Genomic DNA, 16,251 nt, shown 5'->3' with positions numbered 1-16,251 from the left:
CAGTGGCTCCACGACTGTTGTGCCTTTGCCTCTATTCGCAGTGGCTCCACGACTGTTGTGCCTTTGCCTCTATTCGCAGTGGCTCCACGACTGTTGTGCCTTTGCCTCTAGTCGCAGTGGCTCCACGACCGTTGTGCCTTTGCCTCTATCGCAGTGTCTGTATAATAATGGTTTTTAACTATGGTATACATGCATTGCTATAAAACTGTTTACAAATATCTTGGCGGCTCAAGATCATCGGTATGCTGCGCAGTGCCCTCCCTCCGCTTCCTACTACGCCTAAAATTATGCTTTGCGCAGCGACTCGTGCGAAGTTAAGAACCGCCAAGATATCTAAAAACATTAATACTTTTGCTTCTATTCACAGAGGTTGTAAATTTACTTTGTGTTTGTTGTCAGCGCGGCGAGAATGGAGTGCGGCGGGTAGTCGCGGCATGCGGTGCGCGCGGCGGGGCGGGGCGGGCGCAGCATGCGCTCGCTGAACGAGTCCGCGTGCTCGGCGCTGTGGCGCGACGTGCGCTGGGACGAGCCCTCGAGCATCGCTAGCCTCGCCGTGCTCGCGCTCATTGACGTCCTCGTGGTCGCAGGTTCGCACCTATATTTAAAATACCAGCACAAATAATATTAATACAATATTAGTTGGAATGCAAGTGAGTAGTGCTTTTTGTTCTTAATTTAGAAACAAATGAGGGCCCTTTTCGTTTTTCTTTTTATTAAAACCAGCCAGTATTTGTGTGTATAAGTGAACACTTTAAAGCTGAACCGCGTGAAGTGTTTTAATGCCCGTATTCATTTATGCTGTGGAGGGGACGCCGCGACTTGACGATTCCATTAGTAGATTACAGTGTCACAGTATAAGTACTGAGATGTGCCGTATGTGTTTTCCTATATGTCACCAACCAATCGTGAATGCTGCCTCTATATATTTTATATAAACAAATTATAATGAACTAATTAATTGCAAATGAATTCATTCACAGACATTGCTTTGATGCAAAATCTGTAAAATCCGAGTCACACCCAAAGATTAGCTTAGAGTATTAATTTTACAGTATAGTTAGTAACCAAAACTAACAACTTTCAAGTTGTAGTACAAACAATTAATTTCACTCCGTAATAAATTGATGTTGCGTCGCATTTCCCTATTTGTCATCAAGAGCAAACAACTCGCTTGATTGCAGCTGAATTAATACCATTTAATTACCATTTTGTAACGATTTCATATAGATAAGAACAATTATCTTCCATCATTATAATTTAATGCAGAGCGACAGTTTCATAAGCTCTCAAAGCAATACAATAAATCCTAAATATATTTTATATTTCTGTTCTATTCTCAAACTCAATAATAACAGTTTTATGTTCTTCTTTTTTTTTATCAATATTTCTTTCTATTCCAGATATTGTGAGTAATAAATTCAGGTGGTATATCGGCGGCGCACATTTTGCATTTCCAGTTTGCTCTTTCCTCTCATTGTGCGAGCTCGAGGGCCCTCCATCGCCTCCATCGCTCGCTCGGTTTTGTGACTTATATTTTAAACACTATGAAGTGTTGAATTTTAACACATAAATGGATTAATAAACGACGCTACTGACTTGTTAACATTATGCGAACATTCTTTAATTTTATCATTGCTATAAATTATGTAATTTTAAATAATTACAATTAAACTGTTAATTATTGTTTTTTTTTTTAACTAAACTACTTTTTTGAAGAGTCCATATCAAAAACAAGTTAAATATAATAAAATGATACTCTATAATATGCCCGCGTACATCAGCTACCTTGCCGTCAAAGTCTCGGCAAAATCGGTCCAACCGATCCGGAGATTATCCGGAACAAACGCGGCCTTGCGGAGACAGACGGATCAAAATTTTTCAAAATTCATTTTCCGTTATCAACTACTCATCTTATATATCAAATATAACTTTTTTTTTTAATTACATACAGACACTTCCATTTTATTCATATGTATAGATAAAAAATCTTAAAATAACAAAGAGCCAAGCGAAAGTTTTATCCCGAGATCTTGACAAGGGTTCCTCGCGCTACGGTTAGCTCTACTTTAAGGATTTATTTACGTTGTTAGAGACGGTAATGCTTTACCAACTTCAAATATTACATTTTACTAATATTATAAATGCGAATGTTTCAATGCAAGGATGTTTGTTAGAACGTGGCTTAATGGCGAGAACCTTTGCCTTTTTAATTATAAAAAAATATAGATGTCAAAGTAGAAGAGAATTGCGCGGGAAGTGAATAACGAGATGTAGTCGCTAACAGTACTTGATGAATTTATTAATGTAAATAATATATATAGTTTTAATATAAGGATTAACAACAGAATAAAAACATTTTGGCTGCCGTGCTGCTGTTTTCAATTTATTCACAATGTCATTTAAATCCTCCTGGAAAATAAAAAACAAACCAAGTAAAATCAGAACTAAAGATAGTTAAATACAAAATAAATATATTTCCAACGTCTAAAGGAAAGTAATAAAGAATGTTCAAGTCAGTAACTTTGAGGCAAACTTCTCAAAACCTGTGAGCCTACAAGTTTTCCCTCCAAAAGTGGAAACTCGTAAACGAGTTACTGCCAATTCAGAATTATTTTCACAAAACCAATGAAACTGAAGTACTTACGTAAGTTTTTCTTAAGTCCTTAGACGTGGGTAAGTCTTTGTTAGATTCAACTACATGAAAAAAAAATACAAGCGAATATTTTATGTGTATGGTTTAAAAGTAATTGTATATTAATACTAGCTATCGCCCGCGACTCCGACCGCGTGAATATATAAGAAACTTAATATATGGATAAGTTAAATAAAAAGCAGCTCTTCAAGGCATAAATTCGAAAAAAAAGTTAAAAAATTAATAAATAGTATCCTATGTCCGTCTCTTGGCTCTATGCCTCCTCCTTACCAATTTTCAACCATATCGGTAAAGCCGTTCTTGAGTTATAAATAGTGTAACTAACACGACTTTTGTATATATATATATAGATATAATTCTAGCTATTATTATTAACAAAATTTCCGAGTTGTTTTGTTAAATATGACTTATTTTTAAATTGTATTATTTCAACAAATATATTATTTAATTACATATTATTTTTATTTCCTAAGAAATGCCTGACTAAATGCTCACTGACACGAATGTGGTTATTCATTTATTAATAATTTATATTTGAAATGTTTACAGAGATAACAACTAATCACTTTATGAAATAATTCAAAATCCATTAAAAGTACAAGTAAAATAAAATCTGTAGAAAACAGGTCGCATTGCGCGTAGCTGCAAAAATATCGCATTGTTCGGGAAATCTCAATATTTTTATATTCCAACGACAATGCCATTCAAAAGTATTGTGCTCGTTGGAAATTCTAAAAGAAATCGCTTCAGAAATAGAAAGCAAACCGACGGATGTAGAGACGGAAAAACCATAAGAGAATATTAAAAAAAAAAACAGTCGTAAATAATTTTAAATCAATAGAAAATTGTAGTTTAACAAAGCACCGATTTTGTTGGGACTTTGATGGGAAGCTGATGCACGCGGGCATATCACAGGCTAATTTTATCTAATTCTGTGCTGACAAAGCCGCGGGCGACCGCTAGTATACAATACAAATAACTCAATCGGGATTAAATCTTCTTCTTGTCAGCCAGGAGACGCCCACTGCTGGGCATAGGGGGCTTATATATATCTTTGGGGGAGCCCAAAGATCGCCACGGTGACCGGTCTTGTGCCACCTGCATCCAGGACACTCCCGCAACCTTGACCAGGTCATCGGTCCATTGTGCGGGAGGCCTGCCCACGCTGCGTCGACCTGTCCGAATCGGGCTTAAATATGTTTTCTATAATTCTGTTATTTTTTATTTCTGTAAAGATGTTTTTGTAAACACATATTAGTGAATGTATTTCATTGAATACAACCAAAGAGAAAGCATTTCCAATATAAAAATGCCTTTCTAATATTTGAAGGAATAGACTTTTTTAAATTCTTAAATGAAAAATGGAAACTTTTCATGCCAATTGCACTGTTATAAAATTGACATAAGTAAATCTTACCAGGTATTTCTTACCAATTTATTAAATGAGTTACTCGGTGTTACCGCCGCTCGTTTGCCCCCTTCTCTTATAAAAAAATGAATATTTTATGATAATTTACTCGTAAACGCAGCGCTTACAAAGGAATGGGGTCGATTTAAAATTAAAAAAAAAATATCTTTAGCGAACTAAAAATAACAAAGCACCGCCGACCGCGCGGACTTCGAGTGCTGGGCTCTTCACTTGACAAGGGTTCAGGTTCAATTATTCCGGTACAATGGTATCGGATTTTTATTCATGGATTCTATTTTAAATTACAGATCGATTCGGTTTTATATATTAACTACCGTACTCAGGAACGTTTAAATAGTCCATTGGTGTAGATTATACATATTTAAGCTAATCTAACCGGCTACCTTGGTTACTAAAACATTTCTCATTATTTATTTCAATTAGAAATGATCTCTGCCCACCACTCAAGGCTAAGGTAAAGAGAGCGTTTAATTTATTCTTAGAAATTTACGTTAAATTTACATACATAAATTTGAAATATATGTAAGTTATATTACTAATATAACATGGACAGATGGATGGATGGATGTTTGTTTGAAGGTATCTCCAGAACTTCAGAACGGATCACAATGAAATTTGGCATACATATAGAACAAAATCGGGAAGAACGCATAGGCTACTTATTAAGTTTTTTTTGTAATTCCGCGTGCACGGAGTACCTCGCGACAGCTAGTATTTTTATAAAAATTGGAAAAGGTTAAGCTTGACTACAATTATCAAAGCGTTTGACCTTCTTATATTAATTACACTTCAACCTTTTGTTGTTGAGGAAAAGGACTTTTTATATATTTATATTAAACAAGCTACACGTTTATACACGTGTACAATGAATGTGTATATGAAGCTATTGCTGGTTGTTAGCTTCAAATAATAGAATTCAATGGGTTTAATATTCTCATCCAGCATTGTCTTGGATGACGAAAAGTCTTGTGTAAAATTTGTTACAAATAAAAAAGTGCATGAACCATATTGTAAAAATTAGCTCACAAATTGTGAAAATGTTTTTTTTTCAGTTTCAGTCATGTTTTACTCTCAATTAATTACAAATCGAAATCGTGGACACATTCTCATTTTAAACACACTATAAACAATATGTTAAAGATCTACTTCGCTGTATGTTTTTTAAGAAAACATAATTTCATTTAGTCTAGAACTTTCTCGGGGTCAATGATTCACGCATTCAATGCGCTTTGCTGCATTTCTTATGCAAAAATGTCATTAATATGCAGCTAAAATGACACTCTAGTAATAGAAAACAGAATGGAAATTACTTATGAATTTATAAAACAAGCATTTGTTTTTAAGTTTTATCAAGCGTTTCTCCGAGAGATGGCGCAGTTGTAAAACGCTTCACCGGATTCGATATCTACACATTTACATTCGATCCTCGCAATGTACCAATGCGTTTTTCAATATTGAAATTTTATATATTCGACGTTCTTCAGGTGAAGGTAAACATCGTGATGCAACCTGCAAATATCTGTGCAGAAATTCAAAGATATGTGTAAAATGAACCAAGCCGCAGTGGACAACAATGGTTGACTATGTCCTAGGGACATATGTCCCTCTCTCTCCCACACTATAAAGTCCCCTCTTTAGATCATATGATCTAAATAGGTTTCTTCAAAAGTTTTAATAAAATGAAATTGGTTTTTCATGACGTATATCACCTGTGTAAGTATATATCGTTATCTTTGTTTATTTTTAAAGCGAATGATACGATATTATGTTATTGTAAAAGTTTTCAAAGACAGAATCTTATAGAAAGAGATAATTGAACCAACCCTCGTCATATAAGACATGAGCTCGGATGAAGAACCTTTGTTATTTTGTGAATCCTTTGTGATAATGACAATTGAAGTTTTTTTGTATAAAATTAAGTTATTTTCATGAAATTAATTACATATGTTTTTATATTATTAAAAATTATGAATTTTGGTAATCAAATAACAAAGACAATAAAGAAACAGGAAGGAGCAGGAAGGGTAAAATTCTTAATTTTGATAACTGAAAATGTCTACGGTTTGGAAAGTTTTCATTGTTAACTTCATAACTTAATCAAGAGTTGAGGAAAGGAGGAATTATTAAAAAAAATCTGCATAAAATACGATACGAAATTTTGCTCAGAAACATAGAAACATAAAAAGAAGATTTTGATGTACGATATTCCTAATCTTATAAAATATTCATTCACTTATATCGACTTTAGACCTTATTTATTACTTTTACCAATTTTACTAAATATTAGCTAAAATCTGTATGCATTGTTATACCTAGGACTAAATATAAAATAATCAACAGGTCAATTGATTTCAAACAAATAGAAATACAAACCTTTCATATTATACTGAAGACTAACTTTACGTGTATATATTTTCTAATTACGTTTATCAGTAAATTAAGGTTTTAAGAAATAACAAAAGTAAAATGAATAATTAATTTATTCTGCCAATGTTTAAGGATCGATGAGCTAAATTGCAAAGTTCACAAAACTTTTATATTGAATTATTGCTAAGTACAAAAGTCGAGAGAGTTTCCACTTTGGTTTTGTAACGAAGATTTACACAAGAAATAGATACTGCGGTGATATTGAACGAGAAACTTTTGTATTGTTCTTCTCGAGCCTATTCTTAAACTCATTAATGTCTTATCGTGTACATTTCAGATTTGAGTTTCTATTTTAACTTTATATTTGCGTTTATTCTATAACTTGCAATTGTTTAACTATTTTATACCTTTTATATTAATAGCATTTTCTATCTTATTTTTTTTTCTTATTTGCTCCGTTATGAACGTTTCTTTTTAATTTTAACCTACCAATATAAATACATATTACTTATACATACATATTACATATGGTCAATTTGTAGTTCAAAATAAAATCCTAAAATTATGCTATTTATTGTTCCAAACTCCTTAATATTCAATAGGTTTTTATTATTCTGTATATATCTACATTAAAAAGGATTGTTTGAATACTTATGTTTCAGAGGCATTATGTGATGAAATAAAGGAAAAGTATTTGAAATCAATTCTTATTGGAAGCGACACAATCGCACGTCCCACTCGCCCCGTCTCTCGGAACGAGCTTCTTAGCTCGAGTGCAATTGGAAATAGACCGGACGTCGCTGTCGGTGCACGGTCCTTTTCCACTAGCGCGACTAGCCTCGCAATTGCTCTCTCCAAACTCTTATACTCATTACAACATACGTACTCGTAGAAATACGCTATTATTTTGTTGCGGCGCGGCATAGAAGCAGTAGTCGCATTCAATCAGTCGCACAGCTGGTTTCTAGCAATCCTATTGTCAATTGGTTTCTTGCAACACGCAAATGGAACCATTTGTACAGAGTCGAGTAATGTTCTACTACTGACCGTCATTGCCCAAACCATAAGGCTCGACACAAACGAGTTACTGGCCACAAGTGGTGGCTGCATCTGAATTTTTATCAGGACACTACTGAAGCGAGTGGCCTCACGTGTGCGCCGCGTCCCAACAAAATGTATGTGAATTCCTTGTCGCTGGCCACCGGTGGTTGTGGTCGGTGGTCCGCCTGCGCCGAGCCTAATCGCGGAACCTGAGTCGCGCTACTATTTCGCTATGAAAACAAGCAGTTAATGGAAAAGAGGTTTTGTTGTTGCTGTTATAGCTTTGTTGCAGTTCAAGGTCTAACCTCGGCCACGTGCAATCGGAAAAATGATATCAAATCGGTTTTCACTTAGAAAAGAAATAGCTTTTTAACTTTTATGCCGTACTCTTTTGGTTTTATTAGGCTATTTATTATTTTCTACATTGTTTTTTGAATGTTAAAGTCCGGTACATTGGTGGTATATCGTTATTCGTGTGATTCCGGATTTCTAAATAAACCTTAAGGCTCTGTATGGACTTTTCCTGACTTGTTGAATGAATGCAGGCAACTGGCTGGTGATAGCGGCAGTGCTCTGTTCATCAAAGCTTCGCAGCGTCACCAATCTCTTCATCGTGTCACTGGCCGTCGCAGACTTACTCGTCGGTCTTGCCGTGCTGCCCTTCTCTGCAACTAGAGAGGTCTTTAAGGTATGTCACCGATCGTTTGTTAATTTAGACAGCTGTTAAACTGTCGAATCGTAAACTTATGTTTTGCATGTAAACAGGACAAAGAAAACGTATCTAACCGTAACAACTAAACAATATTTTAACCACCAAAAGGATCTAATAATTTTGCAAAATGTTCTTCCAGAATTTAGTAATTCGGGTAATAAATGGCTTTGAAAAACACTTTAGTTATTTCCTAAAAAATAAAATGGATAGCAAAGCATTGAACTCATCATTTTTCCTAATTAGAAGCTTTTGAGACCACCACGGCAACAGATGGCGCGATACAAATTATATAATCATAAATATCAACCTTATTCCAAAGCAATAAAATTCAAATTCAAAATCAATTTTATTTAAAATTAGTGTAGGCGTTGTCAATATAGACGTTATTTACTTTGTAACATTAACTCGAACAGTCCTTCAGTAGATAAAATTCCTTAAATGAGAATATAAACTCTAAACCAAAGCTCATAAAGTTCAATTTTAATCGCAAGAAAAATGATAATTGAACCAATTGTTAGGAAAAGCGTGGAATATAAATTGTTACGAGAATAAATACAATTTAATTCTAAAACCGATATCTTAACAATTCTTATAACTGACATTTTTAATAATTAAATAATTATATTTTCTTAAATTTTTTAAAGAATAATTACTTTTACAGCCATACTCATATTCACTAATTTGTTACTAAGTGTATTTCTTAATGTAACTTTAATATGAGATACATACAACGTGCGTCCGCGAAACTGGCCGCACGGAATTAAAAGAAAACTTAATAAATAGCCTATGTGTTGCCAGACTATGTGTTACATCTTTGTCAAATTTCAATAAGATCCTTTAAGCTGTTCCATAGATATCAAACATCCATCCATCCAAACTTTCGAATTTATAATATTAGTAAGATTAAGTATTTGTTTTTGTGCTAGTGTTCCTACTGCGTGTATGGTGGATTTTCTATTTATTTGTTTTTTTTTATTATTTCATAGTAGTTAGAAACGTTGTATTTAAATTTTTAATTTAATTTCTGTATAAAACCTTAATGCATATTCTATTGCAACGAGCTAGTACGAATTTAAAAAGAAACCCTTTTTAAAAACATTTTCACTCAACTCATACAAAAGTTAAATTCCCAGCTCTAGTTGTATTAAGTCTGCATTTAACAGATTGCACTAATTATGCTATTTAAAATTCAAACAAGTATTTTCGTCTGTGGTTTTCATTCATTTTAAATTAACAAACGGCTTTATATAGAAGGTAACTTGATCTTCTTTCTCTTTCTCTCTTACAATTTATTTTAATTAGCTATTACTTGTTACATCTTTTTACCGGTGAGAGTAATGGACGATTTATTTTTCACGTTAAGATTGTAATAATACCGATTTAAACTCACCTGTTGATGTTACATCACAGTTAATTCTATATACAGTTTTAGTTCAAATTCACACCGCCGCTATAAACCGTTATGATCAGCGCCAAAATGGCGAAAATCAAATACGCACAAAATACTATGTCTTATAGCCATTCCATTTATATAGGTCTATGAAAGGATAGGTTATATAGCGACGCAATGAAACGAGCAGAATCGTACTAGTAATTTTGTTTCCATCAGCCCAGCTCGTCGCTTATTTCGTGCCCACGGCTTTATGGTTAAAAAAATCCACGATATCTCCCTACGTTCAGTCTCCGAGTCACGAATTTAAGTGCTTTTATCTTTATTACGTAGTCACAAAATGTAATTTGTTAACACGTTTGCTTTGTGTGGCGTCTTTTATGTGAAGTAATCGTGCGTGATCTTGACTGAGAGATGTTACATTACAAAATTGAATCGAAACTTAATGTAGGGTGTAGCTACTTTACACAATACACGGATAAGTCTTAAAACATAGATCTGAATATTCCACTACCAGCTAACAGATGGCGCTGTATTCATAATTTTTTTCAAATGTTCGTTTGTGCTATCGCATTATGTTTTTGTGTGTGTTACAATTTTTACCCTACTTGCAAGAATTATATCAAGCATAGGAAGGTAAATATTCGAGCAGTGATTTGTGTGGGCGTCTAAAGGGTCGTTATTTTATCCGGTCGTGTGAAGGGGCATTATTTTGTGCGTTGTGTGAAGGGGGCTTTATTCGGTCGGTCGCGGCTCGTGTGGCACTTCCGCTCGGATGCAAATTACGTCCCCTGACACCCTCTACAACACTTGTTGCTCTTTATAGAACACGTAGAGTGCTTCCAATTTATCATACTGGTTTGAATTAAAATTTTTGTCTGAATTAATTACTATGTATTATTTTTAATTTCGTTATGTTTAAATCACTTAAATAGGTGAAGTTGAAGTCATCAAACCACATTGACACAGAAATATTTTCAATTCATTTAGTTATAATTTACCTGATCTAGAGTTCGTTATAGCAATCGAAAATATCTATTCTTTAGATAGTTTCATAAAAAGAAATCAAAGTTTTCAGACATCTTAGCCGCTCTTAACTTCACGCGAATCGCTGCGCAGAACACAATGCTAGGTAAAGCGGAGCGTAGCGGGGGGAGGTCACTGCGCAGCAAACCGATGACCTTGGACCGCTAAAACATTTGAAAAACGACATACATAATTCAAATTACATGGGAAATAATCGGATGATGAATAAAAATAATTACGGATATCAAGAATCGCCTATTGATTTCGGTCAAACGACTTGTAGTCAAGATAGTGCTAATGCTTCCAGATATGGATATTCGGGGACGTGTGGTGCTCGGTGTGGCTCGCTGTGGACGTGTGGATGTGTACAGCCTCCATCCTCAATTTGTGCGCGATCTCTCTGGACCGCTATGTGGCGGTCACGAGGCCTGTCAGCTACCCTACAATCATGAGCAGACGCCGCGCTAAGGCACTCATCGCCGGGCTATGGGTTCTGTCATTTGTGATATGCTTCCCACCGCTTGTCGGCTGGAAGGATAAAAAGGTATTAGATATTAGCTTGGTAGTTAAATTGAGAATGTGAAAACTTGTCTACACTCTTTTATACTCTTCAAATTAAGTTAACCTTTCTTAACATACACGAGAACTCCACACTGGCAATGTCAAAATTATGTTTTTCATTCTACAATTTGGTACCCAATGTCTTTTAAAACAAGAACATCTATTGAAAAGAAAGATTAACTGCGATACTTTAAATCAATCATTGGCCACTAAGAGATTCCTTAACATACATTTATTAAAAATCTACTTAAGCATCCCTTTACTAACCATTTAATAACTATGAGTGCGTAAGCCACAGCAACATATAATTCTAGCCCGCCGGCGCAGAGCTAAAGGAAGACTGGTCGCCCAACCCACCATGCAAATGGACCTGTGAGTTAACCAACGACGCCGGCTACGTGGTGTACTCCGCCATGGGATCCTTCTACATTCCCATGTTGGTTATGCTCTTCTTCTACTGGAGGATATATAAAGCAGCAGTTAGGACTACTAAGGCTATCAACCAAGGATTCAGGACTACTAAAGGTTAGTTAGTAGGTTTATTATATGTCCACAGAACAAGTCGCAAATTGAAGCCAAAAATACTAATATACATGTATGATTTTATGACAAGGAATATCGTTAAATAACATCCTACCTATTACTTTAAACATAAAATAAAAAATAACGACACGACATAAAAAATTACATTTATTATTCACTTCGGAAAATACCGGAATAAGAAAAAGAAACGGCAACAATTATCTGAAAAATGAACGTAACAAGCGAACAACAAAATAGGGTTTAACAGCCCTAATACTCGTAACATTTAACGAGCTAGGGCTGTGCCTTTAAGAATACTCCGCTCTACATATTTAATTGTTGAAGAACTTGAGCCATTGTATTTTACAAGCCGACCTCGCCTTTGTCCATTGATAATTACGAAGGGTCGTGCGCGCCCTAACATAATAATATTACATTTGGCCGTACTTTACATTCAAGTGAATACTTCCCTTTATACTGCATTCACATGATATGTACGGGTCTTTATAAATAGTATCACTATAAATGGAAGAACACTTGAGGATGTTTATTTGTTCCACGTCAATAAAATGTCACTGAACGTTTACAATGCGATTACGTCGAAACCCTATCTTAGCAACATATTCGAAATAACAGCTCTTTTGGTGACCATTTCCATACATGCATACAATTTTTCAAGTAGTTTGTATTAAACAGGAACTTAATGCATTTAAAAGAACTCAGATTACAAGAATTACAGATTAAAAAACGTAAAACTTTAGTTATAGTTAGAGTATCCTTTATGAATTCCAGGCAAAGGACTAGGCAACCGTTTTGATGACAACCGACTGACGCTGCGCATTCACCGCGGCAGGGGCTCGGCCAGGCCACACGGCTCACCGCTGTCTACCGCATCTAACCACTCCACTAGCACCTCGCTCAGCGCCTCCCCTGAGAGATTGCGAAGGTAACTTGGGACTTAGAAAACTCACTACACTTAAAGAGGGTCAGTGAACACTATGGATGTCACTTAGTGCAGATATAGTACCTAGACCTGCTTTTGAATTTATAAATGGTAAAAACAGGTTATGAAAAAGAAGCTCGTCGTAAAAAAAACGTCCTGTAGACGTGGTATATTTTTCAAAATGCATATAAAAAGTATTTTCTTCCAGACACTCCAGCGCACGTCGTGCCCACGAGAAGATAAAGATCTCTGTATCATATCCATCTTCAGAGCAGATATGTCCCGCACATGAGAACTCGCGCTCACCTAGTAGATCGCCCAGTCCGTCTCTGTACGCGGTGCACTACGAAAGGGACGGGCGGGAACTCACCGAGAGCAGGCTTAGAGTCCGGCCCTCCCACCACCTGGCGCCCGGACCTCTCTATGATGAGTTTGATGATAAGCCGAGGACGAGACGGATGGGCAAGAGGAATATTAAAGCGCAAGTAAGGACACACAAAATTACTATAAATTTACGGTTGTACATTTTAAAATAATTGAACCATCGACATTTAAGTACATAGAAAAGTTAAAAGAGTAAAAAGTCAAAGGAGTTTTAACCTCTCTGACATGCGAACGACATAAATCGTAAAATCATAATATTCTTTACTAGACATTTTTACGTTGAGTTAAATTTAATATTATATCTCCATAAACATAGTATTATACTGTAATACCTATAATCAAATTTTCAATTCCAGGTGAAGAGATTTCGTATGGAGACAAAAGCGGCAAAGACACTCGGCATTATAGTTGGCGGCTTCGTTTGCTGCTGGCTGCCATTTTTCAGCGTGTACGTGGTGCGTGCGTTCTGCGCACACTGCGTCACCCCCATCGTATTCTCCGTGCTCTTCTGGCTGGGATACTGCAACTCCGCCATCAATCCACTTATTTACGCGCTCTTTTCCAAAGACTTTAGGTAAAACCGTTATTAATAATTGTTCATAGCTAAAAACTGTTCTGCTATAGCGGTTATAACTATCGTTATTTTTTCGTTATTCATTAATTTAAAGCGTTATATGAAACGCGATACTAGCGCCACTGTGTAAAATTGAGTTTGGTTCAAATAAACATTCCTGTTCTTGTTTGTAGCATCAATTGAGCAGTTTTTTGTTGGTTTTTATTATTTTAGTGATTTATATTTATTTATCGTTTAGATTCGCGTTCAAGCGCATAATTTGCAAGTGCTTCTGTGGCGGCGGCGGGCGGCGGGAGTCTGACGGTGAGGCTCGGCGTCCGCGCCTTCCACAGGAACATTCGCACTCGCTTGAGGACAACGACTCGATACCACAGAGTGATGTCACCAGGTATGTTTGCAAGATACGTTGAATATTTCATCGACTAAATCCTATTTTACTTACCTTTACACGGTATACAAGCAGCGTGGCTCCTAATGTCAACTTTGCCATCGAGACTCATGGGAATCCTTAGAATTTAAATAACTTGAAGAACTTCCAGAATGAGTATTATTTTAGTACCCTTAGATCGTCTATTTTTAGTGAGTTATTAAGATTAAAAAGTAATTTATACATTTACTTTATTTCAGGTGACGCCAAGCTTTGCGACGGCAAAATGCTCAGTTCCAGTCGACCGTCGCATGTGTCTAGTTAAATACGTATCATGTAAATTATAAAACGACATAGTCGCTTGTTAGCAATGGACTACAGTATAAGACTAGTGTTTTACTTTTAAGTAAATGTTGTGTCTAAATGTGAATAAAATGTAAAAATAGCTTAAATTATGAGAATACAAAATGTATAATATTAATTTATAAGTTTATGTATATTTCTTCTTGTAATTGTTAAGTTTAAACATACTTATCCGTGTTGAATTATATTACCTGAGTTTAATATTACTGTTATTACGTTTTTTTTAAAGAATATGGCAACATTTAAAAAAACGTTATACTGAAATATAAACCATGATTTATAAAAAAAAACATTAAGTTATTGTTTTGAAAGACTGTATCCAATGTATTATAATCTGTGTATTTTAGATTTATGTATAAGTTTCTATCTATTAAGAGTCATTTTTCATTAAGAATTCTTATTGAAGTTAGTCTAACGAATGAGTTTTGTTACCAAAGATTAGCGATACGAAACATTCATGTAAGTAGATAAATTAATAGAAACTAATTTGGAACCTATTTTTAATTGAAATTCTTAGGTAATTTCTAGATCTCAAATGGGTAACAGAGTAGCCAAATATTTCGTCCTGTCAATTACTTATAAAAACGCTTTTTTACTTAATAATTATTTAAAGGATGAAATGATTTTTTCATTTTTTTGTGCCATTAAAGTTACATTCTACCTATTATCAACAATGTTTATAGCAACCAATATAACTAAAAACTGATTTTGATATATTCTATAATTTTACTACATCTATAATAACGCAAAACTAATTTTCTATATTAGTTTATTTGATTTGAAAGTCTAGATTATTTATGACATAATGGTGTGCAAAGCTTATCCGAGCTGGTAAGAGAGGCGCTACTATCGCAGTTTTTTTTCTGTCAGATAATGCATGATATCTACATAAGTATACAAATTACATTAAAAAAAAATCAAGACAGCTTCAGTACGACAAGAATCTTGTGACACTCTTTTGATACTGACAAGTGGCGCTAGTGACTTGTCATAATTTAGTTTAACTTTAGTCTACCGGATTAAATAACTTTGTCGTTCTATAAATAAATAGCAGTATATGAAATTTGTATTATAAAAGGATTTAAAATAAAAATATTTGTAAATAATAAGCTAAGGCAATGTATAAAGTCACAAGTATTTCGTATTTTATAAACGATAAATGTACCTGTTGCTAATATTGTACTTTTCATGTTCATCACTTCTAGATTTTATATCATGAGACCTTATTGATTTATATTATTAATAATAAATAACAAATTGAATTTAAGACTTGAAAACTCTAGTCAAATTTATCTAAAAGTCCATACTTTTTATGTAAATTGGCAGTTATAAATTAAGGTTTATGAGACTGAAGGGACATATCATTCCTCTGTTTAACGAAAGATAAAATGATATCTTTAATCTAAACATATTATTAAAATTCTATCTATATGTAATGTTAATGAAAAATCATCAACATATAAAAAATTTTTACAATAAAATACATGAAATTCAAATGAAGCAATTATGAACATATAAAGGTAAACTTTGGGTTGACTTCAAAATATTTAGATAGTAAAAACCAAAGTGAATAAATATAGAGTATCAAAGAGTAAAAACAAAAGAATGACGTTTTAAATAAGAACAATCGCTATAAATCTAGAGGTGGTGAACGCCTTTTCGACGTTCCTCAGAATCTTACTTGTGTGTTCGGTGTTACGTTGTAAGTTAGTCCAATGTTGTAAAAATAATAAAAAAAATTGTGGTATATAAGAAATGTTATGTGGTGTTTGTTTTATTTTTCTATACATCGAACTATTATAATTGTACCAACCTTACATAAGTAGCAATATAATGTAACAAGTATTCGATTTTACTACAAATTGCAGATAAAAAATAATAATAAACGATTTATAAAAGGGAAGCTATAAATTTACGAG

General features: G+C 34.4%; 1 protein-coding gene across 1 annotated transcript; it reads left to right on the top strand.

Moving 5' to 3' along the window:
* The first annotated feature begins 469 nt into the window (after positions 1-469).
* On the top strand, positions 470-14,338 carry Oamb (Octopamine receptor in mushroom bodies). Its single transcript, XM_013309980.1, has 9 exons — positions 470-587; positions 8,036-8,178; positions 10,926-11,162; positions 11,494-11,704; positions 12,494-12,647; positions 12,853-13,129; positions 13,385-13,602; positions 13,841-13,990; positions 14,230-14,338. The coding sequence occupies exons 1-9, from the start codon at positions 470-472 to the stop codon at positions 14,231-14,233; spliced, it is 1,512 nt and encodes a 503-aa protein (XP_013165434.1). The 3' UTR covers positions 14,234-14,338.
* The last annotated feature ends 1,913 nt before the right edge of the window (positions 14,339-16,251 follow it).

Source organism: Papilio xuthus, unplaced genomic scaffold (assembly GCF_000836235.2).
Source record: "Papilio xuthus unplaced genomic scaffold, Pxut_1.1 DF827756.1, whole genome shotgun sequence".
NCBI lineage: Eukaryota > Metazoa > Arthropoda > Insecta > Lepidoptera > Papilionidae > Papilio > Papilio xuthus.
This window is presented reverse-complemented; position numbering and strand designations above follow the sequence as displayed.